The sequence below is a fragment of the Dermochelys coriacea genome, chromosome 24 (genome assembly GCF_009764565.3).
Source record: "Dermochelys coriacea isolate rDerCor1 chromosome 24, rDerCor1.pri.v4, whole genome shotgun sequence".
In the NCBI taxonomy this organism is placed as follows: Eukaryota; Metazoa; Chordata; order Testudines; family Dermochelyidae; genus Dermochelys; species Dermochelys coriacea.
Genome location: NC_050091.1, coordinates 1,391,044 through 1,416,854, shown reverse-complemented (window position 1 = coordinate 1,416,854; position 25,811 = coordinate 1,391,044). Strand labels below are relative to the sequence as shown.

Genomic DNA, 25,811 nt, shown 5'->3' with positions numbered 1-25,811 from the left:
CCCCATCACCAGAGTGGGTGCTGGGCACCCAGGCCAGGCCAGGGGCGCCAGGAGAGGGGCGCCAAGTCTGGCGGGACGTATTCCTGGAGGGTTCATCACAGGCCCCATTGTCAATTCCTGGCGACGCCGGGACCCCTACGTGGGGCAGGTTGGCACAGCTGATGGGGGAGGGTCCAGGGTCGGGATGGCACGGGTGACGGGGAGAGATGTCAAGGCAGTCAGGGACGCAACCCCATGCTCCAGGTGTCCCTAAACTTCCAACTCCAGAAGCTGGAAGTGGACGACGGGATGGATCACTCGATAATTGCCCTGTTCTGCACCTTCCCCGTGAAGCACCTGGCAGTGGCCATGCTCAAAAGACAGGATGGTGGTAGCTGGCCCATCACTCTGCCCCACTATGGTTGATCTTATATGCTCACAAGAAACGGTCAGCAAAGCACCAGATAACAATGAGAATTATGAACATCAGAACACTCCCTGGTCACAGCACAGCCGGGGCCTAAAATGAGGTCTTCCCCATGGGTAGCACATGAACTGCCGGCTTGGGGAGCCTAGTCCCCAGCCCCGCCCCTTCTGCCCAAGGCTCTGCCTCATCCGTCACCACCCTCACACAGCCACTGGCCCCCAGCCCAGGCTAGCACCCCAGCCTCAGAGCGCCGGGAGGGAGGGCAGTGTGGCCCCAGCCCCTGGAGCCAGGCCACAGAGTGGAAGCAGGAGGCCTGGGGTTAGAGCAGGGGCGGGGCCACGGCTGGCTTTTTGGGGAGGCACAGCCTCCCCCAGCCTATGGTACCCGCCACCAATGGTCTTCCCCATGCATTGCACTGCAGCCCAAGGGAATGATATTCCATCCCAGCAGTATCACACTGCGCCACAGAATCCAGGTGTCCTGTTGCTCCATGGCATCACACTGGGCACTGATATTTTGGCACAATGTTGCGTCGCTGGTTTTCAATGCGCCAACGTCCCATGGCTGCCTGAGGGCGCTCTGATGTGACGTGACCGTTCCGTGGATGCTGTACAGCCCTGCTCACAGTGTGACCGTGCTGGGCTGCACATCAACCAATATTGCCTCCCTGTTTCCTTGCAGCTCCCCCCCCGTCGGTCTGTCTGTCTCTACTTGTCTCAGGCTCAAACCGAATCCCCTCCTGCGTTCCTCACTTGAGCTGTGGCAGCGGTGGAGCAGCAGCCTGCCCACCCCGCCAGGACAGCTTAAAAATCCTCCGAACTCGCAGTTTGCGCGAACTGTGCTGTGAAGACACCCCTAAGACTGTCGGCTACTCTTTGTTCGGTGTGCACAGCGCCTGGGGTCAGAGGCTCAGTGGTGGTACCACAGTACTATCACTTCACAGCAGCCCAGGCCTGCGACACCAACTCTGCTTGGTTACAACGGCACCACACTGTAAACATCACTGCGATAGCTCAGCGGAATTCCCCCTTCCAGCTCCGTGGGACCCGCCTAGTCGCTGCTGGAAGCAGGGGGAGTTGCCCATTGGCTTCGCCTGCCTGGAATATGTCACACCAGCTCCAGGTTTATCAGACTCCCTGCTAGCAGCACCGATCCCAGGTGTGTCCGCCCCATACACACAGCGATTCGCTGGAGACGGCGCTGCCAGGCCCCTTTCTCCTTTGACATGGCAGCCGTCGATTAGGGGCAGCTCCTGTTTCATTCTTTTGGTGAGAGGGGATTTCCCGTCGCAAGCCGCTGGGCCAGATGCCGTGTGCGCTGCCGAGTTCGGGGTGGGGATGGCACAGCTCTTGTGGATGCCAGAAGCTGGCCCCGGGAACGACTCAAACTTTGCCTCCTGCATGCAGCTGCCTCAGGAAATAGCGTCACAGAAAACCACAGAACTTCTGAATGTAAAACGATGTGGCCCGGGCCCGGGAGCCTGATGCCAGAATTCAAGATGGCTGCCAAGGAAGAGAAATGGAGTCAAGCCAACACTCTAGCCTTTCTTGTCCATGATCGATGGTTTATTAGCGCCTCTCTCACCTCATTGGCTAACCGCAGGTGATTGACAAGCACCCTGGTGCAAACGCAGGGCTCTCCGAGTGGCCGGGACTCTCTCAGGCCCGTAACTCGTACACAGCCCAGCCAATAAGCAGGCAGGGACGAAAACCAAAGCCGTAACCTACAGCTTCCCCCCCCCCCGAGGCTATTTGTGGGGCACTGAAGCAAAGCAGCAGTGAAACGTCTGCGCGGGCATCCCGGGGGAGGCTGGAGTTCCCTGCGCCGGCCCCTCCAAGCCGGAGTCCGGTTTCCGGGCGCAGGGACCGGTGGCGGCTCGTCACAGCCCCGGGAATTGCTCTCGTCTTGGCCTCCTGCGTTTGATCTCCTGCCAGGCTGCGCGCTCGCTCGGGGCAGTCTGGCGAGGAGACGCCTCGGAGGCCAGGCAGGCTGCGGGGGGGTCACACAACAGCAGGGAGGCTTTGCCAGCCTCCATCTCGCTGGCTCCTCAAATAAGAGGGTTTAAAGTTCACAGCAAAGGGGGCCAGTCGTGGCTCCACCTCCCCCCCCACCCCGGCTTCGGCTGGAGCTTTGCAGGGGCGGCTCGTCCCCCTTCAAAGCGTGGGGGGCGAGCAGCCGGCTGAAGCGCAGATGCCCTGCAGCCATACAGCACGAGAGCGAGCACTCTGCTCACGGGTGCCCTTGGCTTTCGGCCGGCGGCTGGGCTGCGTGCGATGAGAGGGCCCCAGCCTGCAGGGCCATGCCGGCATCACCCACCCCTGGCACGAGGCTTGCTCAGAGGGGAGATTTTATTGGCCTAGGGTCCCCACTCAGCTCTCCCTGCACCAGAGGCCTGTGGACCCGGTGCGTCCCTCCTTGGCGGGCAGCAGACCAGCCCCAAAACACTAGTAGGGCCTACACAAAAACGCGGGCTAAGTTCTACTCAAAGATTGTTTTTAAAGTCTTGATTGGGGGTGGAGGTCAGGAAGGGGGCGGGGGACACACCATGTTCAGAGGGTCATGTTAGGGTCAAAGCTCAGGCTAACAATCCACATGTACTCTGGGGCAGGCGGAGCCCCACACAGCCATGATGGGCTCCGGCTGGAGGTGGCCCTGCCCATTACTGTAGGTGGGATGCCTGTGGGCCGCTGCTCTACAAGGCAGCCTTGTGGATGACAAGGCAGCAGGAGCCAGGTTGGGCTGGCCCTGGGCAGGGGCACCCGATCTGTTTGCAAGCCCCGGCCCCACTGCTGCTCAGTGCGTCATCTGCAGCGCAAGTGCCGGATTGACGGAGCCTGCCCCATGCCATGGCCGCTGTTGCCACCAGTGGAGGTGCCCAGGGCGGCAGCGATTAGCTCATGCGCCGGCCTCTGGACAGACCTCCTCTGTGAGCGGCTGCTGTGGGGCCGGAGATGCAGAGGGGGCAGCCTGCAGGGAGCAGCGAGGGGGACTGGGGCGGTCTGTGCACAAGGGGTCAATTGTACACACAGGCCCCAGCTTCCTTCCTTGGCGGAAAGCCACCAGCGAGCAGGGCGAGGAACCACGAGGCAGCTGGGCCGGCCCCAGCCCCAACCGGGACCCAGCCTGTGGGCACTGCAAAGGGAGGCTGCAGCAGCAGGTTTGGGGTTCCTGCCGGCTGCACGGGGAGGGAGGGGCTCTCACCTGGCAGTAGCAGAGAGGTTCGGCCAGTCCTGGAGCCGCCAAAGGAGCCAGCCGGGCTCGGAGACACAACCAGGCCAGAGCGCAGCAGCTGTAACGCGCCGGGGCCTGTACGGCTGTCGGTGCTGTGAACCTCGCTGCAGAGCCCCGCGAGCTCTCAGCACATGCGCCCCTCGCGGTGGGGCTGGGACGGGCTCTGCACAGCTCAGGCCATGGGCCTCTGCCAAGCAGGGCTGGAGAACAGGACGGGGGCCGTCCACTCCAAGCTGGGGTGAGGGGAGGAACCTGCTGGGAGTCAAAGGCCCCTGGCAAAGCCCCAAGGAGGGGAGATGGGACGAGCGCTGAGGGGGGCCTGGGGCTCCTTGCACAGCCGGGCAGAGGGGAGGGGGGCAGTCTCACCAAGCCCTGAGTCAGGCCCCAGAACTCATGAGATGTTGGTAAGGCCCGTGCCTGGTTTTTTCGGGGTGTCTGAGTCCCCGCCCCACAGCGGGGGCGACGATTGCAGCCCTGCCACTCCCCAGGCAGGCGCCAGCAGGACCCAGCTGGGATCTGCACACGCAGCCTGTGACATGCAGCTCCAGCTCCCCGCCCCCGGCAGCTCAGGGATCCCCCTTTGCAAACAAGGGCTCTGCTCCACCCTCCCTGCCCTGGCTCCCGCTGCTCCCCCAAACTCCTCCCAGCTCAGCAGGATAGTGGGGAAGGCAGCCAGACACGGGGGAGGCAGGCAGGGGGCTGCCTCCCAGCTCTGCTCCCCTGGCAGCAGGTGGGCCCAGCCCAGACCCCGCGCTGCCCCTCGCCACCACACCCCACTTCGGCCATGGGGGCTCCTCTCGGCCACCCAGAGCCAGGGGAGGGGCAGGGCAGAGAACAGATGCTTGGAGGAGAGGGGCTGAGTCTGGCAGCCTTGCAACCCCCTCCCCCCCACACACACCAAGAGGCAGAGAACAATACTTGAAGCGGTTTTTATTTACAGACCCAACAAAAACCCAAAATGAAACAAAGGGTCGGGGAGGGGTGTCGCCTATTGCACAGTACGAACTCCAGAGCTAGGGGGGCGCAGGCACAGCGCATGGGGAGCCCCCAGTGTCCCCTCCCCCCTCAGTGCCTACTGCCCCCTTCCCAGCCACAGGGGGCAGAGAAAGAGCTTCCCGGGTAGGAGTGAGTGAGATGGGGACGTGCACAGTGACCCAGCCCCATGGCAGCCCAGGTGTCCAGCAGGGGGCACGCGAAGGGGCCGTGGGGCCTGGCGTGCATGGCACCCCGCTCACCAGCACAGCGGTTACAGCACAAGCTGACGGCGGCCATGGGGAGAATAAATAAATTACAAAATATATTAACACTGACGTTAAAAAAAAAAAACCACCAACTGCCCCGGAGGACCCCCCAGGACAGTGTCCAAAAACAGAGAGAGCTCTGGGGATGCAGGAGCCGTCGGCTGGACGGATGCTCGCCCATCCGCGGGGCGGTTTCACTACCAGCATCTGGCCGGCTCCAAACAGCCCGGGGTCTGGGGAGAGCCACCCCGCCGGGCCCGAGCAGCGCCGACGCCCCAGACATACCCGTGCTCCTGGGGCCCCTCCCATCCCTCCAGCACGGGCAGCCGCTGAGAGCTGCCGGCAGCAGGGCCATCGAAGGCCCCAGTCAGCACAGGAAGGGGCTGGGCTATGCCAGCGCAGGATCTCAGGCCTGCTACCGACCAGCCCCTCACTTCTTTGCCCTATGGCTGGGCAGCAGCTTGCCCCTGCTTCTCCTCCAGCCCGCGGGGGGGGGGGGGGCGTTAGAATTACAGCCACCAGGGGCAGGACTGGCTGAAGTGCTGGGGGCAGGCAGGAGGCTCTCCAGGTCCCCCCTGAATCTGCCTTGGCCTCAGAGGCGCACCAAGTGCTGCCCCCCGGCTCCCAGAAGAACCCCAGGGGAGTCGGGGGTGGCACATGGTTTGGTATCAGCTATGCCCTGCCCCCCCGCCTGCCGTGGAGCTGCTCGTGCCCCCACCGAGACCCAGTTCAGTCCCCGAAATCCTTCCTGGGGGGAGGGGTCCTGGGCCCCTTGGCAGCCTGGCACTAGCACTCAGGGTGGCGCCGAAGCTCGGCGGCAGTCGATGGCCTTGGAGCTGGGTGGCTGTGCCCGCCGCCGTGTCAGCTCCTCCTTGCCCAGGCTGCTGGCCACCTTGGCGTAGGCGGCTTTGTACTTCTTGTCGAAGGCGGCTGCGGGGGAGACAGGGATCAGGCACCGATGGGCCCAGGGCCGGGGCCCAGCCTGCAGGCCAACCCACGCACCCCGGGTCCCCATCCCCTCCACAGGCCAAACAAGTGTGGTGCCCCCCGCAACTGGCTCAGACCAATGGGCCCGGCCGGCCTGCTATCTGCCCCCCCGCCGACCAATGAGCCAGCTGGATCCACATCCCCCCGCACAGGACCAAGGGTCCCGGCCAGCCCAGTATCCCCCCACACCCACGTGGACCAATGCAGCGCCTGCCCAGCCAGGCCAGTATTCCCGCTCCTGCCCACCACTGGGCCTGGCCGGCCCAACATCCGTGCCTCCCCTCGCCCACCAATGGGCTGGCCGCAGGCTACCTCTTAGTCCGTTCTTTCCAAGCCCCCCCCAGCCCCAATACAATGTTGACGTGGTCCCTGCCCAGTGCAGCCAGCATGAGGAAGAGGATCTCCCGGTAAACGCTCCTACAGGAGGAAGGGGAGAGTAATTGACACTGAGTGGGGGAGACAGAGCAGAGAGCGGGATGAGCACCAGGGGGGGCAGAGTGGTGAACAAGGGGCAGAGCCGGGGGCAGTGGTCTGGTACCTCTGCAGGGGACAGAGCCAGGGTGCGGAGCCAGGGGCTGGATGGGCGGTATCTCTGCAGGCTGGGGGCGGAGTCGGAGGCAGGGGCAGAACCACTGCAGGGGCGGGGGCGGAGCCAGGGGTGGTACCTCTGCAGGGGCGGGGGGCTGGGCTCCTCGGCCAGGGTCTGCAGGAAGAGGGCGATGGCCTTGTGCATCTCGCCCAGCCCCACATGGCTCAGCACGGCCTCCAGGAACGCCAGCGAGAAGGGGCTGCTGGGATGGCGCCAGGACTGCAGCCGGGCAGCACTGTTCCCTGTGGGGAGAGAGTGGGGGTCACTGCACCGGCCGATACCCCCCCAGCTCCCCGTGCTGACCCACTGCACCCCTACCACCACCCCACCCCTGTGCCCCCGCCCCAGCTACTCACTGTGGATCCTCCAAAGCGCATAGAGGGGGGGGCAGCTGTTGGGGTCTGGGGTCAGGACATCCCACAGCAGGTGCACAGACACCAGGGGGGCCTCCAGGGGCTGGAGCTGCAAGAGAGACCGTGGGGGGTGCGGATCAGAACCGGGGGGGACCCCCAGCTCCTGGGCCGCTCGCTGGCGCATGGGGCAGGTGCCCCTCCCCGTCCCACAGGCCCCGTACCTGGGGCGTGGGGCCTGACGTGCTGGGAGGACCAGCACCAGCTGCAGCAGGTTGCTGGCAGGCGAGGCGCCGGAAATACCAGACCAGGTTCCAGTATATTATGGATGGCTGTCCACCAGCTCCGGCCGGGCCAGGAACTCGCTGCCCTCGTTCTCCAGCAGGCTCTCCAGCTCCTTGCGCAGCACCAGGGGGCTCAGGTAGGCGAGGTCACGAGCTCCGAGCGTGGGCAGGGCCCCTGGGCCCATGCGGGGAGACGGGCTACATTCAGGACCCACTGACCAGGCTGCCCCCGCCCAGCTGTGCCGGGCCACGGCCCCCCCGCCCAGCTCTGCCCGCGCCCCCTCTGCCGGACCACGGCCCCCTGCCCCCCGCCCAGCTCTGCCCGCGCCCCTCCTGCTGGGCCACGGCCCCCTGCATCCCACCCAGCTCTGCCCGCGCCCCTCTGCCGGACCACAGCCCCCTGCCCCCGCCCAGCTCTGCCCGCACCACCTCTGCTGGCCCCCTGCCTCCCCCACCCAGCTCTACCCGCGCCCCTCTCCCGGCCCCCTGCCCAGCTCTGCCCACGCCCCTCTGCTGGGCCACGGCCCCCTGCCTCCCACCCAGCTCTGCCCGCACCCTTCTGCTGGCCCCCTGCCCTCCCCCATCCAGCTCTGCCACACCCCTCTCCCAGCCCCCTGCCTCCCACCCACCCCACCTCCGACCCGCAGTCCCAGCCCTCCCTCGGGCGGGGGGTAACCCTTGGGCAGTGCAGCAGGTGCCTGGCAGAGTCAGGACGTGGGGCTCTGGATGGCAGTGCCTGCAGCGCCCCACTTCTGGCCGGCTCTGGGGGGGAGCCTCGCTCGGCTGCAGGGACCCAGTCCTTTCAGGGACTGACGGGGCGGGGAATGGGGAGCCGTACCGGAGGGGTCCGTGCAGCCGTTGCAGAGCGACGGGGGGTCCCCTGGCTGCGGCTCAGCCTCGTCCAGAGCCAGGCCACTGGGATGCCGGTCGTGACGCACCGGGCCTCGGCCAGATGGCGGCTGCTCCCAGCGGCTCTGGGGAGACTCCGAGGGGCTGGGGAGAGTGGGAGGGAGCTGGTTACTGCTGGGGTGCTCGGCACCAGCCCCCACACCTGGGGGTACACGGCCCCATAACAGCCCTCCCATCAGCCAGCCCTGCCCAAGGGCGATCGCCGCCCGACGGTTCCCATGGCGACGGCGCGCCCGGCGAGATCCCAGAACAAGGCAGGTTCCAGACCCCTGAATGTTGTGAGCCCCACCCCCGGGGCCATCCGCCACCCGGAGACTCCCTGCCCATCGCCCCCCCCCCAGTCATCCCACACCCCAGACTTCAGAGGGCAGGGCATGGCGCAGCAGTGGGGTTCCCCCCGCCAAGGATGGGAGAGCTGCAGGGCAGTTCCTATTGAAGGGGGGGACTGTAGGGGGTCCCCCTGAGGGTGGGGGGGCTGCAATGAGGTCCTCCACAAGGGCAGGGAGGGTACAGGGGGACCCCCTTGAGGGCAAGGGGTGCAGGGGGTTCCCTCCAAGGGCAGGGTCTGACCTGGGGGGCTGCTGGAAGTCCTGGATCTCGATGCTGAGCAAGGGCACGAAGGGGCGGGCGCGGAAGGGGGCAGCTGGTATTGAGGTTGGAGTCGTCGGGCGTCCAACCCGCCATCACCTCCTCGTCGTGCCCAGGGAGCCGCACGCCTGGCACCGCGAGCAGCTGGAGAGCCGGATCTGCGGGGGGGACTCGGCTCAGCCCCAGCTCCAGCCCCACCCCACAGCTCGCCCCGAGGGGGGGGGGGACAGGACTCGGCTCAGCCCCACCCCCCCCGCAGCTTGCCCTGGGGGGGGACGGGACTCGGCTCAGCCCCACCCCCCCCGCAGCTTGCCCTGGGGGGGGACGGGACTCGGCTCAGCCCCAGCTCCAGCCCCACCCCCCCCCCACCCCGCCCCGGGGGGGGCGGGACTGGCTCAGCCCCACCCCGCAGCTTGCCTTGGGGCGGGGACCGGGACTCGGCTCAGCCCCACCCCTACCCCCAGCTCGCCCCAGGGGCGGGGGAACTTGGGCTCAGCCCCCCCGGTCGCTGGCTCCCCTCCCAGAGCCCCTCGCTGTCAGAGCCCCGCACACCCCCCAGCCCGTGGCTACGGGACTCCCACTCAGCAGGCACGGCCTCAGGCAGGTCCCGGGCGGGGGCTCATCTCTCTGGCCCAGGCCTAGGGCAGGTTGGGGGGGGGCCTCACCTCCACAGGGGGCAGCTCCAGCTCGGCCAAGGCCTCGGGCAGCAGGTCCGACGACTTGTGCAGGCTAAAGCTGCCAAGCGACGTGTCTGACAGGTCAAACTCACTGCCCAGGGAGATGGGAGCTCTGGGGGGAGAGGAGACGTGAGCCCCAGGGGACCCCCCAGCTCAGCGGGACCTCCCCGCAGGAAACGCTGATGCCTGCTCGCACCCATGCCAAGGTCTCCAGCCCAGCAGCTCACACGGGGGCACAAGGTCCATGCCAGTTCCAGGAGTGCAACACCCCCAGCTCCAGCTGAGACCCCAGCCCCAGAGCAGGGTGTGGGGGGGTCCTGCCTACAGGCCTAGCTCAGCAGTTATGGGGGAGGGTCCCCCCAGTCCAACCCCCGCCCAGGAGCAGTGGGAGGCACGTCCAGCCCCTACCTCTGAGGCGGTGGAGTTGGGGCGCTCGTGGGGTGTGCAGCAGGCTCTCCACGGGGCTCTTGCGTGGTGGGGGCTCTGTCTGCTCCGAGGCCCGGCGCAGGGAGCCGGCGTCCCACCGGGTGCTGGGCTGCTCCACGCTGGCGGTGTGGCGCAGGGAGGGGCGCTTGGCTGGGGATAGCAGCTGCTGCAGCTTGGCGGCCAGCCCCCGGCGCGGCGTCCCCCCCAGGCTGTTGTGGTTCTCGTCGCGCCGGCCTGGCTTGGAGCCCCGGGCGCCCGGCCCCAGGCTCAGCTGCACCTCAGCGCTGTCCAGGGCCGGCCGGTCGCTCTCGTCCGTCTGGAAGCTGAGATCAGACAGGCTCCCGTCCTCGAGCTGCCCGGGCCCGTCCAGGAGCTGACGCAGCCCGGGAGGGAGGGCGACCAACGAGTCGCTGCCGGGCTCCAGCACCCCCAGGGCCTTGATCACTGGGGGGAAAAACAGAGTTACGGGGTGGGGGGCAAAGCCGGGTCCCTCACAGCTCTAACCCAGCACATCCCCCAAGCCCGTTGACCCCCGCACCCCGCAGCTCTACCTGGGAGTCCCTGAGCAGGGGCCCTGCCCCCAGGTTTCGTCTCGCCCACCCCCCTCCCGGCAAACTGTCGCGAGCTCCCTGCCCCCACCCCACCAGGCTGCGACTCACTCTGGGCCATGCCGGGTCTCCACCGCGGACGTTCGCTGCGGGGGGAAGGTGCCACTGCTGCTTCTTCGCCAGCTGGCGGCCGGGCGAGGACTCACGCAGGCTGCGCACCGGCCCACGTGGTCTGGCGCTTGAAGGCTGGGGCGGGGCTGGGGGCCCTGGTTCTCTGCACAGCCAGCGGGGAGAAGAGAACATGGGCTGCTGGCCCACCCCTGCCCCAGGGGCCCAGCCCCCCCTGCACCCACCCCGGCCAGCCCCAACCCCTGCCCTGCCAGGCCCCCCTATCCTTGCCTCATGGGCCCAGACAGCCTCACCCCACATGCCCACACACCTGGCCGGCCCCACCCCACCATGCCCCACGCACTTGGCAGGATGCTGCCGTGGGTCTCGCTCTCCAGCTGCCGCTGCCGCAGAGGCTGCCGGAACTGGGCGGTGCCCAACACCACGTTGCGCAGCTTGGCCCAGCGCAGCCGCCCGCCCTGGGTGCCCGAGGGCCACTTGCTCTCCAGCACGGCCTGCAAGAGAACAAGCCCCCCACAGCCACGGGTTACCTGGGAGATTGGGGGAGGGGACCCCTTATGTCCCCCCCCCAGCAGCAGGCACCGCCGGGCTCTCACTCCCAGGGCAGAGCATCACCAGAGGGAACTCCCCGCCTCAGCCCTCAGCGCCCGCCCGCCCCAGGCCGATACCTTGTATAGTAGCCGTAGGTGACGGTGTTGGGCACGATGCCAGCCCGTTTCATCTCGAGCAGGACGCGGACGGAGAGCACCGGCTCACCGTACTGCCCGCACAGCTGCATGAGACTGCGGTAGCAGACCTGGGGGCAGGAAGCACCAGGGCACTGTCAGGGGGGGTGGGGGAACCCAGGTGCCGCTCCCTGCAGTCAGCGGGGGGCGCTGCCGGGTCATGTGGACAGGGCACGGGGGGCTGGTGCTAGGGGCACACCTGGCCCCAGGGGGGGCGGCTGTGGGAGCACGGGAGGCAGGGGGTCCACACCTCATCTGGCAGCACCACCTTCCTGCTCTCCATCTGCTTCAGCACTTCATAGGCCGTCTGCAGCGCCCGCACCTTGGAGGGGGCAGCCCGCACGTAGGTGGGCAGGTAGATGAACCACAGCCGTAGCAGTGCCCCAGTAGGCACCGTGCCCACATGTCAGGCATGGACGAGTACTTCTGTGCCACCCGCTGCGCCACCTTCATCTCCTGGGGAGGGGACAGCCGTGGTCAGGGGGGCCAGCTCTGCCCAGGACAGGCCTACCCCACCACCTCAGGGGGCTGGCACCCCACCAGTTCGCCTAGGTCAGGCCCCACCCAGCTCCATCCAGGACAGGCCTCCGCCACCCACCCAGGGCCTGGCACCGCCCCCCCAGCTCCCCCAAGGACAGGCCACCCCCCAGGGGCTGGTTCCCCGGTGCTCCTGCAGGGTGGGCTGACCCCAGCCCACTCGTTGCACTCGTGAGCCTGGGCCATCACCTGCTTGGTCCTGCGTGGTGCGGGGCTGCTGGGGGCGCTGCTCTGGGCTGGCACAGCAGAGCCGCCAGCTGGTCCTGGGGGCGCTCGAAGAGCTCGGACCGCAGCACGGGGAAGCTGTCATAGCTGTGGGGGAGGGAGAAGGGGCGTCAGGGGACAGCTGGGGATATGGAGGGGGCTGGGGCGCTGGGGGGTGGTCTCACCAGTAGAGCGCGGGCAGTTCGGCACCATCAGGGCCCAGGGGCTCTTCGGGGGCATGATGAAGACCGTGTGCTCGCTGCCATGTGAGTCGTCCCGCTCCATCAGGGGCGTGTCCTCGGCCTTCTCCAGATCCACCTGCACCTGGGGAGGGGAGGGCGGCTTGGGGGGGGGCAGCACATCCCCTAGAACACCCCTGGCTGGGAGCTCCATGCCCCAGAACAGGTCTGCCTTGGTCTGCCCCCCCGCCCCGACACTGGCCCTGATCTGGGAGCTGCCTCAGCCCCGGCCCAATTCAGTCACAGGAGTGGCCTGGTCCAGGCCCCCCAGCTCCATGGGATGGGGCCTGGGGGTGAGCAGGATCTGTGGCTGAGCACGTTGCAGGGACAGCCCTTCGGTTGAGGGGCGAGGCACTGCAAGGGGCGCCAGAGAGGGTGTGGGTGTCATCAGGTGGAGGGAGGGGATCAGGGGGCAGGGGCAGGCATTATTAGGAGTGTCAGGGGCAGCATGTTGCTAAGGGCAGGGGTGGGGCATTGCTAGGGGCAGGGTGTTGTCTCCTGGCCACTGATGGCCTGGCCCTTCCCCCCTGCAAGGTGAGAGCTAAAGGGTTGGAGAACAAAGGAAGCCAGTGACTTCCTGGCCCGGGAAAGGGACAAAGCCCAGAGGAGGGGGGGCCGGAGAAGGTTTCAGTTTGGGGCTGGCTGGGGACATAGAGTGAAGTTGCAGACGTGGTTGTCTGGCTCACTGCCCCCCAAAATGGACTCGGCTGAGGGATCCTGTTCCTGCACCTACAAGCTCTGGTTTAGACCATGTTCCTGCCGTCTAATAAACCTTCTGTGTTACTGGCTGGCTGAGAGTCCTCTCTGACTGCGGAGTTGGGGGTGCAGGGTCCTCTGGCTTCCCCAGGAGCCCGCCTGGGCGGATTCGCTGTGGGAAGCGCATGGAGGGGCAGAGGATGCTGAATGCTCTGGGGTCAGACCCAGGAAGGGGGGAGCCAGGGGAGCTGTGTGTCCTGCAGACAGGCTGCTCCCAGAGAGGAGACTCCCCCAGAGTCCTGCCTGGCTTCGTAGGGAGCAGGTCCAGAGCATCGCGGGAGGACTGTGACAGGGTGGTTGCTAAGGGTGGGCCAGTAGAACTGGGGGCAGGGAATTAGGAGTGTCAGCGGCAAGTGTTGCTAGGGTCGGGGCATCACTAGGGGCGTCAGGAGAAGGTGTTGCTAGGAGTGGGGTGTCGCTAGGGGCAGGGCGTTGCTGGGGCGTCAGGGGCAGGTGTTGCTAGGGCGGGCGTCGCTAGGGGCGTCAGGAGAAGGTGTTGCTAGGAGTGGGGTGTCGCTAGGGGCAGGGCGTGCTGGGGTGTCAGGGGCAGGTGTTGCTAAGGGCGGGGCGTCGCTAGGGGCGTCAGGAGAAGGTGTTGCTAGGAGTGGGGTGTCGCTAGGGGCAGGGCGTGCTGGGGCATCAGGGGCAGGTGTTGCTAAGGGCGGGGCGTCACTAGGGGTGTCAGGGGAAGGTGTGCTAGGAGTGGGGTGTCGCTAGGGGCAGGGCCGTTGCTGGGGCGTCAGGGGCAGGTGTTGCTAGGGGCGGGGCGTCGCTGGGGCATCAGGGGAAGGTGTTGCTAGGAGTGGGGTGTCGCTAGGGGCGGGGCGTTGCTGGGGCGTCAGGGGCAGGTGTTGCTAGGGGCGGGGTGTCACCTTCTCCACGCAGGTGTCGAAGAACTCCAGACAGGCGTGCCGGTCGCTGACGAAGGAGCACTCCTGGATGAATTGCATGAAGAGCTGCGTGCGCAGCAGCTGCCCGTAGAACTTGTGGTAGGCGCGGTCCCGGATTTGAGGAAACCTGGGGGGGATGGGGGAGGGGGTCACATGGGAGCTCAGCCCTCTCCCCCCCGTTTCCTCCCCCCCCGGGTTTGCCCCCCCTCACCCTGCAGGAAGAAGAGGCTGCTGGAGTCGTGGGTGGTGTCGCAGGGCGCCCGGGTGATGGGCAGCAGGAAAGAGCGGTATCCCTTCAGCACACAGGCCATGAAGCGCAGGAAGGAGGCCTGGATCTCCAGCTCCAGCTGCTTGCGCCGCCCGTACACCAGGTCGTAGTCAGTGAGCAGGAACTCCAGCGACGCCTCCTCCACCGGCTTGTTGTACACTGGGGGAGCAGCGGAGTTAGCACAGCCCCCCAGACTCCCCGCCGATCCCCCCCCTGCAGCTCCCCACTCACTCTCATCCAGCTGCTGGAAGTGGGCATGCAGCGCAGCCAGCAGCACCTTGCAGGGCCGGCGGGGCAGTGTGAGCGGGGCGACAGCAGCTTCCTCTCCTCACTCCTGGCAGGGGAGACAGAGACAAACACAAAGCGGGCTTGTCCTCACCGTTAGCGCCTCTACTGGGCTGCACCTGGCCCCCCGCTCATCCTCCCCGGCCCAGCACCGAGACGCAGCCACTTCTAGGCTGGAGCGGGGGGCGGAGGCTACGTCGCACGGAGCTGCGAGGGCCGCGTTAGGGGAGGGCCGGCCAAGGGCCAGGCAGGAACTCGGCCAGGACACCAGGGTTCCCCCCTGGGGACATGCCCAGGAATATGGATGCCTGGGCCCGCTCTCCCAGAGCGATGGCTGGGGAGGGGACCGGGCCCAGGGGAACTCCACGGAAGATGGTGTTGGTGTCGATGGGTCGACACAGATGACGTCGCGGGCGGGTCATGCAGGTCGAAGTAGCTGGAGTGGATGCCGACGATGAAGGGCACGGGGCGCACAGCACATCTGCCAGCGTCAGCGGGCACAGCGGGATGTAGGGGCACTGCCAGCGCAGCGGGAAGATCATCTAGGGGCGGGGCAGGGAGAGAGGAGTCAGCGAGCCGAGGGGGCGGGCCCACTGCCCCTCCCCACCCGGGGCCAGACTCACGGAGACGAGCGCCTCGCTCACGCTGGTCAGCACGTCGGGCCGCAGCGAGTGGATCAGCAGCTTCTGCTCGGTCAGCACGGCCAGCAGCAGCGTGACGGCGTTCTCGGGGCCCAGGTTCTGCAGCAGGGTCAGGAAGCTGGCTCCGCTATGGGGTGGAGGGGGGAGAGGATGCAGCATCCAGACAACACAGAACCCCCTCCTCTCCCACCCACAACACAGCCACGGCCAGAGCGGGCACTGCCCATCCCCCCCAAATCACCAAAGGGATCCTGAGCCATAATCCTCCCCCCAAGGCATGGAGCACCACCCCAGGCTGCCCCGACCACCCCCATGGGGCTGTACCTGAGTGGCAGTGGGGAGGACACAGCTGGCACAGAAGCAGGTTATCATAGGGAGGACATCTAGGGGAGAGTGAGATTGACAGCATGGTCAGTTTTCTCACCCTGGGCAAACATGGGGCAGCCTCGGGGCAGGGGACAGCCTGGGGGCAGGGAAGGTGGTGTGTGAGGGCAGGGGAAACCCTAAGGCAAGGATGGGGAGGAGCCAAGGCAGCCAAGGGGGCAGGGATGGGGGCGAGCAGGGGACAGCCCAGGGATGGGTGTGAGTGCGTGGCAGGGTGGGGGACAGCCCTGGGGCAGGGATTTGGGGGGCCCACAGGAGCCTCGGGCTTTCATAGACATGAGCTGGGAATCACTGACCCAAAACATCAGCTGAAGACCAAATGTGAGCAGAGTGGCCAGAGTGGAGAAAAGCAGGGCCAGGGCCAGGGCCAGGTGTGACGAATGGGAAATGTTCTTAATGTTTTCTTTGAATACTGTGTGGGTGCCTCAGTTTCCCCGATGCATTTCGTAAGTATCTCGGTGGTGGGATCAGGGGGTGTGACTGTTGCCGAGCCCTAGAGGGCCAGTGTGATGGTGTCTGCACAGAGAATGGCCGACACCCTGTCTCCTGATGGCCTGGGCCCCTCCCCTGCAAAGGTGCCCACTGAAGGGGTTGGAGTAGCAGCCTCTGTATTCTCAAAAAGAAAAGGGAGACTCTAAGGTGCACAAGTACTCCTTTCTTTTTGACTGAGGGTGTGGAGAACAAAGAGATCAGGTGGCCTCCTGCCCGGGAGAGAGACAAAGGCCAGAGGAGGGGCTGGAGAGTTTTTCAGTTTAGGGCTGGCTGGGAAATGGAGGGAAGCCCAGAACTGGGTTCTAGCCTCCCTGCCCCCCAAGGTGGACCTGACTGAGGGGTCCTGTTCTCTGCACCTACAAGCTCTGGTTTAGACCATGTTCCTGTCGTCTAATAAACCTTCTGTTTTACTGGCTGGCTGGGAGTCCCGTCTGACTGCGGAGTTGGGGGGCAGGACCCACTGGCTTCCCCAGGACCCCGCCTGGGCAGACTCGCTGGGGGAAGCGCAGGGAGGGGCAGAGGATGCTGGATGCTCCGAGGTCAGACCCAGGAAGGGGGGAGCCGGGTGAGCTGTGTGTCCTGCAGACAGGCTGCGCCCAGAGAGGGAGACTTCCCCCGAGTCCTGCCTGGCTTCGTAGGAAGCAGGTCCAGAGCGTTGCCCGGGGATGCCTGGACACCAGGGCAGGGCTGGCAGCCCCAGCAGAAGAGCATCTGCCCAGGGCAGGGGCCACTCACCTGCACTAGGATGCGCGGTCGCTGCGGAGACGGGAAGGGGACGTTTGTGCATGAAGTGGGAGATGTGCCTGGGAGGAGAAGAGCCTGTCAGAGAGGGAGGTGGGGGCTCCCTAGCCCCTCTCACTAGGGGGGACTTTCCTCCTACCCCCCATCCCTTCCCTACAGATCCACCCTGGGGTCTCCATCCCCCATTGCCCCCAGCCCCTCCCCCAGGCCTCCCCCTTCCCCCCATCGCCCCAGGCCCCCCAGCGCTCACGTCTCCAGGGGCAGCACGTGGGGACCCGAGATGGAGTAGCGATAGAGGAACATGAGGAAATTGCGGAAGACGTCGAAGAGGGGCCAGTGCGACAGGACGCAGATGCTGCGGCGAGTCTGCACCGACTTGCTGGCGATGGGGCGCCGGTCGACCACGCTGAGCAGGCCCAGCCGCAGGCTCTGCTTCTCCGACAGCCGCTCCCGCGGGTAGGCCTCGTGGAACTGGATGGCAGCGCCGTACACCTAGCGGGGGGCCCAGTCACTGGGGGGCCATAGGCGTGGGAACTAGGGGGCGGGGGGGCTGCAGCACCACCAGTTTTTGTGTGGGGTCCCGCCCGCCACCCAGGGCTCTGCTCCGGGCCCCACACACAGACATTCAGACCTGGAGTCTGCACACAGGGTCCCCGCTGCTGCCGGCCCAGCCCCAGGGGCTCTTCTTCCAGCCCCCACACAGGGTCCCAGTCTTTGCCCCTTACCTCTGTCTGTGTTCCCTGCCCTGTCCGAGAGCCATGGCTCTGCTCCCGGCCCTGGGGAATGGGGGGCACGGACAGGAGTAAGGGGGCAAAGGTGGGCCCACTGGCTTTTCAGCACCCCCACTGTAAAAAATGTTCCAGCGCCACTGGGGGGCGGGGGTGGGAGACAATGGAGCAGGGGGCCCAGTCATGGGGGAACGACGATGGGGTGGGGGCTCCAAGTATGGGGAGAGATGATGGGGCAGGGGGCCCTGGCCATGGGGGAGGGGATGACAGGGTAGGGGGTGCCGGTCATAGAATCATAGAAGAATCATAGAATATGAGGGTTGGAAGGGACCCCAGAAGGTCATCTAGTCCAACCCCCTGCTCAAAGCAGGACCAAGTCCCAGTTAAATCATCCCAGCTAGGGCTTTGTCAAGCCTGGACCTTAAAACCTCTAAGGAAGGAGATTCTACCACCTCCCTAGGTAACGCATTCCAGTGTTTCACCACCCTCTTAGTGAAAGTTTTTCCTAATATCCAATCTAAACCTCCCCCATTGCAACTGAGACCATTACTCCTCGTTCTGTTAGTCTGCTACCATTGAGAACAGTCTAGAGCCATCCTCTTTGAAACCCCCTTTCAGGTAGTTGAAAGCAGCTATCAAATCCCCCCTCATTCTTCTCTTCTGCAGACTAAACAATCCCAGCTCCCTCAGCCTCTCCTCGTAAGTCATGTGCTCTAGACCCCTAATCATTTTTGATTGCCCTTCGTTGTACTCTTCCAATTTATCCCATCCTTCTTGTAGTGTGGGGCCCAAAACTGGACACAGTACTCCAGATGAGGCCTCACCCAGTGTCGAATAGAGGGGAACGATCACGTCCCTCGATCTGTTCGCTATGCCCCTACTATACATCCCAAAATGCCATTGGCCTTCTTGGCAACAAGGGCACACTGCTGACTCATATCCAGCTTCTCGTCCACTGTCACCCCTAGGTCCTTTTCCGCAGAACTGCTGCCGAGCCATTCGGTCCCTAGTCTGTAGCGGTGCATTGGATTCTTCCATCCTAAGTGCAGGACCCTGCACTTATCCTTATTGAACCTCATTAGATTTCTTTTGGCCCAATCTTCCAATTTGTCTAGGTCCTTCTGTATCCTATCCCTCCCCTCCAGCGTATCTACCACTCCTCCCAGTTTAGTATCATCCACAAATTTGCTGAGAGTGCAATCCACCACCATCCTCCAGATCATTTATGAAGATATTGAACAAACGGGCCCCAGGACCGACCCCTGGGCACTCCACTTGACACCGGCTGCCAACTAGACATGGAGCCATTGATCACTACCCGTTGAGCCCGACAATCTAGCCAGCTTTCTACCCAGAGAGGTTTTTCTACCTCCTACTGAGGTAGGGGACGATGGGGCAGGGGGTCCTGGTCACAGGGGGAAGAGACACCTGGGGGAAGGGATGACAGGGTAGGGGGTCCTGGTCACGGGGGGAGGAGACGGGCAGGGGGGTCCCGGGCCATGGGGGGGGAGGAGGGGAGATCAGGGGCAGGATAAGTAGCACCTTCGCTCACCTACCAGCAGGAGGCGCCTTCACACAGTGAGCCTGCGGCTTCTGCCTTGGAGCCAGGCAGGACCCCCCCGATCTGGGCTTTTCACCCCGTTCCAGGTCCTCAGAGACTCCATCCCACTGGGATGGCCCAGGCCCCCTCCCTTAATACCATCTCTCCCCCCTCCAGACCCTCCTACCTTGTCCCCCGAAGCCCCTGTCAGCACAAAGGTGGAGAAGACGGGCAGCTGTTACTTGGTGTTGACGGGCCAGCTCTCGATGGTGGCCCCATGGGCAGGCAGAAGACGGGCACCGAGTTGGGCAGTGGGAATGACTCACTGTCCTGCTCAGGGTAGCGGCTCAAGAGACCTAGAGAGAGAGATGCACGTCACGCAAGCGCTAGGAGAACCAGGGGGTCTGGGCTAGCAGGGGCTGTGGGTCAGGAGTGAGGGGCACTGGCAGAGCTGGGGGGGCCTAGCGCTGGGACGGCAGGGGGCAGGACTGCCAGGCACCAGCAATGCTGGGGAGTGGGGCTGGCACAGCTGCTGCCCACTCCATACCTGGTGCCATCAGGTCCCTACTACATGTCGCTGGCGGGGGCCAGGTCTCCCCTCCCCCCAGGCTTGGGCACTGCATCTCCCCTCCTCCCAGGCTTGGGGGGAAGTGGGGGGCTCTACCTGCTTCGTAGACCAGGGTGTTGGCTTTGGACATGGCCATCTTGTAGCACAGGAAGACGGCTGGGCCCCACTGCAAGGAGAGAGCAGAGCAGGGTCAGTGGGGCTGATGCACAGGGCAGAGGGACCCGCCCCTCTTCCTCCCGGGAGGGACAGCTGGCACCAGGCCGAAGAACCCAGCACAGCTCTGCCCCGTCCCCCCTGCCCTGCACTGGCCCAGCTGCCTTCACACCCTGCCCAGAGCCAGGGGCTGCCAGGACCCACCATGCCAGCATTGAGGTTCCTGTCCACCCGACAGAAGGTGTGAGGCGTGTTCTCCCCCTTGCTGGGCACGATCAGGCAGATGTCGGTGATGCCCAGGGTGTTGTGGCCCTGGGACTCAGTGGCCCGGCGGTAGGTGAGGAAGGTGCGCTGGTGGCTGGCAGCGCCCGAGCTGAGATTGGCAGAGCGGCTGTAGGGCGTCGTGCGGATGATCTCGTAGCCTGGCTTCAGGCGGTCCTTCCCCTCACAGTGCACCCTGCCAGGGACGGATGGGGCTAAGCAGGCACTGCTGTGGGGGGGGAGGGGGAGACACCCCACACCCAGAACGGCTTACCCAGCCCAGGGGGAGGGGAAGGAGCCCTGCCCAACCCTGGGGAGGGGAAGGGACCTAGCCCAGCAGGAGGGGGCAGGGGAGGGGTCCAGTCCAGGGGGTAAGGGGTAGGTGGAGGAGCCCTGGGGAGGGGAAAGGGAAGGCCAGCCCAGCAGGAGTGTGGGAGGGGAGGGGTCCAGTCCAGGGGGAGGGGGAGGAGCCCTGCCCATCCCTGGGGAGGGAACGGGACTCCCAGAGATGGGTTGAGCGCGGGCCCCCCATGCCCACCCCAGCTCGATGAGGGGCGGCTTGCCGCGGCCCCGCTTGTAGCAGAGGTACATCTGGGGGCTGTTGAGGAGGCTGGCATTCAGGTCCACAGGGTGGCCGGACGTGCTGTTCTCGATGCAGGTGAAACCCTGGGGCACGTCCTCGCCCTGCGAGCGGATGACCACGGCCACGTCGGTGATGGGCTCGCTGGGCCGGGCCGGCCGGGGCTGCTGGCTCTCCTCTTCCAAGGCCTTGGAGGAGTCGGTCAAGCCGGCCACCACAAAATAGTCCACGAGCTGCGGCGGCTTCTCCTCCGCCATGGTGGCGGGGTTCACGGCATCTGGGGAGGGAGCAGGAGGGCATCAACGGGGAGGAGGGCAGGGCCAGGATGGCAGGCTGTGGGTGAGGGACAGTGCTACAGGTGTGAGGCCAAGGGGGAGGGGCAGAGGCTGGGGGGGGGAGACAGTGCTACAGGGGAGGGGGCGGAGGCCGGGGGGGCGGTGCCATGGGGGAGGGGCGGGGGACCAGCCCCCACAACAGACCCACAAGGTGACCTCACGGAAGCTGGCCCAGCGTGGCCAATAGGAGCCGCAGGATCCAGGACAGAACACGCCATATGGTGACATCATGGAAACGAGGCCTGCCAGCAGCCAATGGGAGCAGCTGCTCCTGCTCCCCTCCCCGGGGGAAGGGGAAGCGCTGGGGGGGTGTCACAGGGAGCATGGGGGCAGGGCTGTTTGGGGGGCTATGGGCAGCAAAGGGGTGGGGTGAGCTGTTGGGGCAGGGAAGGCAGAAGAGGGGGCTGTTTGGGGGGGGATATGGGACAGGGAGGGGCTGGGTAGGAGCTGCCCCGGGGCCAAGCTGGATTGATTTAGGTGCAGAGTCTGAGAACCCAGGATACCTGGGAGGCGCAACCCACTGAGCCCGCGGGCTGAGCTGACAGAGCGAAAGTGCCGGGAGGAAGGGAGGCAGCTTCCTGTTTCCGGCTCAGGCCCAGGCCGGCTCTGACATCAAGTCACCCGCTGGAACATCAGGGGGACCCGTGAGGTTTTTGGGGGGTGATCCCTCCCCCCCGGGATCCCCACAGCACTCCTGGTTTCTCGGGGCTTCCAGGACTCCAGACAGGGCTCTGCCCAGGGCCTGGTGGCAGCCCCAGCCTCCAGTCCCCCTTCTCCTGATGCAGGCTTCCCACTCAAGAGCCCCGCCCCGGCCAGCTGCTGGGCCCCCAAGTGACCCACACACACATCCCGGCAGGGAGAAAGTCACAGACTCTCAGAGGCAGGAAGGATCTTCAAGGGAAGGACCCAAAAGGGGAAGGAAGAGGCTGAAGGCGCCAGGGCACGTTTCTGCTTCTGGCACAGGGCGAACGGGGTTAGTCATGGCTGATGCAGGTGCACGACCGGGCGGGGGGGTGTGATGGGAGGGTTACCGACGGAGATGGAAGAGAACCGAGAAGCCCGGGTCACGCTGCGTTCCAAATCGATGGGGCGCCCACCTCTGGACACCGCACCCAACGCTGGTTCCCGTCTGCAAATGGGCAGGACCATCCGGGGAGGGGAGCCTCATGGAGCAGCACCGAAATGCACACACTTACAACCCAGAGAGGGAAGCCCAATTTCACACCACACACCCAGCAGTCAGCGGAACTCCCTACCACAAGGTCCCAGCGAGGCCCAGAGCTCGGCAGGGTTCAGGAAAGGCTCTCAGGTGGAGGGGGAGGGCACTCAGCAGAGAGCAGTTTCTGAGAGCTTGAGGCCTGCAGAGGGGAAAACACCCTTCCCGGGCAGGGTACCCTAAACCAGGGACTCCTGTCCCATCTATGTGGCAGCTGGTAGCAGCTCCCGTCGGGGCAGGGGGGAAACCTGGCTGGCTAGGCCCCTGGCCAGGTTCGCTCTGGCAATTCCTGGGATCCTGGATGCAGGCTCCTTTGGGCGAATCAAACCAACCCCTGGCACAGCCCCTGACCAGCCAGGTCCCCCAGCTGCTCCGCATGCCCCAGCAGGGTCACACCAGGCCAGTGGGGAGCCAGTTCCCTGCTCACAATACTTCATTCTCTCCCTGTAACGGGCACCCTGGCAATGCAGCCGTCAGCTCCTGTTGGGGGGCAGGCCCACAGCTGGCAGGCTAGGCAGCCCCCTGACACGGCACAGCTGAAAAGCTAAACCAACCCAGCTCCTGCAGCAGGGTTACCATGGCGAGGGAGGCATGGGACCCAAAGGGGACTCCCCTACCCCAGGGGCGATCTGGAGAGGAGCTGGGGGGCACGTCGGGGCTCACCAGCAAAGGGCCACGAATGCGCCCCTCGGGCCCAGCACGGCACAAGGGAAAAGATGCTGCTCCAGGTTACCCTGCTGCTGATCTAGATCCCACCCCTCCGCCCTGAGCAGCTCCCCCAGCCCGTTCTGGTTTTAGGGCACAGTGCGAGTGAGGAGAAAACAGCTGCCCCACGAGAAGATCATATAACCAGCTCGCCCATGCAGCGGGGCGGGGGGGTGTTACACTGTCCCCCGAAGCCCCCCCATACCCTAGTGCTGCACGTCATGGACTGGCCCTGCCCTGCTCTGGCCCCCAGTGACAGGCACTGCCTAAGCTAACCACCCGCTCTATATTAGCCCCGGCCCATGTGAGCCCTTGAGCTGCAGCAGGAAGAGATTCAGCAGCTCTTAATTAGCTTCCTGTAAACTAATGCAGGCCAGAGAGAAATTGCCCCTGCTGCCCCCCCAAAATCTACCCCCACAGCTCATGGCTCAACCTCCATCACCCCCACCACCCAGCCAGCCTGCAGGTCATCTGAACTTGGGGCTCAGCGAGGAGCCCCCCACTCGCTACACTCTGGGTTGTACTGGTTCTAACTCAGACCTAGGGCTTCCCACCAAGCCCCACAGGAGGGGCCCTGATGACCTGCCTCGCTCGGCCCCCAGACCTCCCTAGCAGGACCCTGCACCCATCCTAGCCCCACCCAGGGGACAGCAAAGACCAGGCCTGCCAGGAGCATGAGAGGTAGCGCTAACCCACACTGCCTGGAGCCCGGGCACAACCCTGGGGCGGATGCGCCAGCCAGGCCGAGGGCTGCGTGGGGACAGCCCGGAGGCCTCCCGCAGTGCTGGGAGCTGCACAGCCGTATTTACCTCTGATCTCTTGCCAGCGCTGCCTAAATAATGCACAATCCTCCCTGTTCCAGACTGCTCAGCTCCCCGGCCTTGAGCGCGCCACTACCCGGCCTGCCTGGCACCTGCCACTTTGGGGACACCCTGCCCCACAGCTAGGGGAGCCCAGGGGTCAAGGACAGCAGCAGGTGCTTTAACCCCACTGTCCCTTGGGTTCTGTTTCCTTCTCTGGGAGAAGAGCGGGTGTAGCAGTCAGAGCAAGGGGGGCTGGGAGCCAGGACACCACAGCCGTCGCTAACTAGCCCCTGGGCCACGGCCAGCCACCCCCCATCCCCTGAGCGGGAGGCCCCTTGGGGCCAGCGGGGAGCTCACCCCCATGGCCAGGGCTGTACCTGCTCTGCAGACGCACAGACACCTTTGCTCAGCCAGCACGTTACACCACCACCTCCTCGCTGCTCCGGAGGGGACCCGCCGGATCCCGTCTGCCGCGGGCAGGGGCTGCGGGCAGGGGCTGCCAGCCTCCCTGCAGGCCAGGCAGGGAGAGTGGGACTTTCCATTCTTGTCCGCAATTGCAACCAAGAGGCAGTTGCCAGCCAAAGCAGAACTCAGAATGAGGAAGCCGAGAGCTCCCTGCGGAGGGGTGGGGCGGCACCCAAAGCCAGCACGGGCGGCTCAAGGCCCGTTTCCATGCTGCCCTCTTGGGGGGCCCCCTGCGGCAAAACTGGAGAAGGGTGTGGTCCTGGCACGTGTACATCTAACAGCACGGCTCCAGGGCGGCTTACAGCAACGACGGGTCCAGCTGCGGCCCCACCCCAGCCACAGGAAACCACCCCAACCCTTCAGAGCCCGCCTGTGCGGGGGGGACCCACACAGGGGGTGGGCTGCAGGGACCAGGCTCTGGCACCAGCATGGGTGGGGCCATCCCAAGCAGCCAGCCAGATCCCTCGTCCCAGCCCAGCTCCCCTGGGAACCCCCCAACACACCCCGAGCAGGGGCTCAGCCGGCCACAGGGACAGAGCTCCCTGCTCGGGGCAAAAGCCCGGCTGCACCTGCCCCTTGACTGGGCAGACGGGGCCCCAGGCGTGGCAGCTCTCACCCGGGCAATGGGGCAGCTCCTGCTGCCAGGCCAGGGTGGAGAAATCACAGGGACACAGACCCACCTGCCGCCCTGCCTGGGGCGAACCTGCACCCGCCGGTGGGGGGCAATGAGTTTAGGGCCCCTCCCTCGGGGCAACGCATCATGGCATGTGGGGGGGGGCTGGTCTTTACAGAAACCCCAACATGGAACTGGTTTCTGGAATAACCGAGTCCCTGCCCCACACCCCCAGCCTGCCCCCCACCCTCTGCACCCAGCCTGCACCCCCATCCCCTGCACCCGCCTGCCCCCCCACCCTCTGCACCCAGCCTGCACCCCCACCCCCAGCACCCGGCCTGCCCCGCCCCAACCTGCCCCCCTGCACCCGGCCTGCCCCCCCACCACCAGCCTGCCCCCCCCAGCCTACCCCCCTGCACCCGGCCTGCCCCCCACTCCCAGCCTGCCCCCCCCATCCCCTGCACCCGGCCTGCCCCCCCACCCTCTGCACCCAGCCTGCACCCCCACCCCAGCACCCGGCCTGCCCCGCCCCCAACCTGCCCCCCTGCACCCGCCTGCCCCCCCACCACCAGCCTGCCCCCCCCAGCCTACCCCCCTGGCACCCGGCCTGCCCCCCACTCCCAGCCTGCCCCCCCCACCCCCTGCACCCGGCCTGCCCCGCCCCCAACCTGCCCCCTGCACCCGGCCTGCCCCGCCCCCAGCCTGCCCCCCCACTCCCTGCACCCGGCCCGCCCCCACCCCCGGCCTGGCCGCTCAGCGCCCCGCGGCCCCCGCAGACCCGGCGCTCGGGCCCTACCTGCCCCGCCGAGGGAGCGAGCGGAGGCTGCCGGGCCGGGGGGTTCCGGGGGCGCGGGGGGGGCCAGGGGGGGCCGCGCGCGGGGTTCCGGGGGGCGGGGCGCGGGGATTCCGGGGGGGCGGGGCCAGGTGACGCCCCGCCCCCTACCTGCGCTCGGCCCCCAGGCCCCGCTACCGGCCCCGACCCCGCCCCGCCCCCTGCCGGCCCGGAGGACGCGCTGCAGCTGGCGGGGCCCGGCCGCCGGACGCCTGGGTCCGTTCCCGCCCAGCGTGCCCCGCGGCCCGCCTTTCCCCGCTCACCCTCGCGGGCCCGGGGCCCCGGGCTACGGCCCCAGCTGGGACCCCCCGTCCCACTGCTCCGGGGCACCCCCAGGGCAGCCGGCGGTGCTGGGGGGCAGGCGCGCCCCCCAGGCCCCCTCCGGTGGGGAGCCTAGCCTGGGCGCAGAGGGAGAAGAGGGTCCTCGCATCCCGGCACCTTTAGCTCACCAGGACTCGTGCATTCACCAGGACTCGTGCATTCCC

At 66.2% G+C, this 25,811-nt stretch overlaps 2 protein-coding genes across 2 annotated transcripts; one reads left to right on the top strand and one right to left on the bottom strand.

Moving 5' to 3' along the window:
• The first annotated feature begins 337 nt into the window (after positions 1 to 337).
• LOC122457420 lies at positions 338 to 4,950 on the top strand. Its single transcript, XM_043502254.1, has 2 exons — positions 338 to 443; positions 1,088 to 4,950. Exons 1-2 carry the CDS (start codon positions 365 to 367, stop codon positions 1,888 to 1,890), a joined length of 882 nt encoding a protein of 293 aa, XP_043358189.1. The 5' UTR covers positions 338 to 364; the 3' UTR covers positions 1,891 to 4,950.
• On the bottom strand, positions 4,551 to 24,731 carry DENND4B (DENN domain containing 4B). Its single transcript, XM_043502266.1, is given in 46 exon segments — positions 4,551 to 5,689; positions 5,692 to 5,810; positions 6,220 to 6,282; positions 6,531 to 6,696; positions 6,811 to 6,916; positions 7,029 to 7,129; positions 7,132 to 7,371; positions 7,927 to 8,081; positions 8,568 to 8,635; positions 8,637 to 8,698; positions 8,701 to 8,743; positions 9,251 to 9,372; positions 9,658 to 9,703; positions 9,705 to 10,132; positions 10,348 to 10,360; positions 10,362 to 10,409; positions 10,411 to 10,452; positions 10,454 to 10,474; positions 10,476 to 10,510; positions 10,709 to 10,861; positions 11,035 to 11,161; positions 11,341 to 11,459; positions 11,462 to 11,546; positions 11,817 to 11,872; positions 11,875 to 11,939; positions 12,017 to 12,062; positions 12,065 to 12,155; positions 13,699 to 13,832; positions 13,835 to 13,843; positions 13,928 to 14,143; positions 14,216 to 14,318; positions 14,632 to 14,670; positions 14,672 to 14,742; positions 14,745 to 14,811; positions 14,893 to 15,037; positions 15,235 to 15,259; positions 15,262 to 15,287; positions 16,517 to 16,566; positions 16,568 to 16,589; positions 16,778 to 17,019; positions 18,983 to 19,068; positions 19,071 to 19,151; positions 19,460 to 19,529; positions 19,721 to 19,973; positions 20,316 to 20,634; positions 24,562 to 24,731. Coding segments are annotated over 46 exon segments (4,803 nt in total). The 5' UTR covers positions 24,644 to 24,731; the 3' UTR covers positions 4,551 to 5,546.
• Positions 24,732 to 25,811: the final 1,080 nt, after the last annotated feature.

Bases quoted from the DNA above. Each gene is read 5' to 3' on its own strand.
- LOC122457420 (XM_043502254.1), top strand. From the start codon at position 365: ATGGTGGTAGCTGGCCCATCACTCTGCCCCACTATGGTTGATCTTATA. The intron at 444-1,087 runs ATAACAATGAGA...GTTTCCTTGCAG, and splicing joins AACGGTCAGCAAAGCACCAG to CTCCCCCCCCGTCGGTCTGT.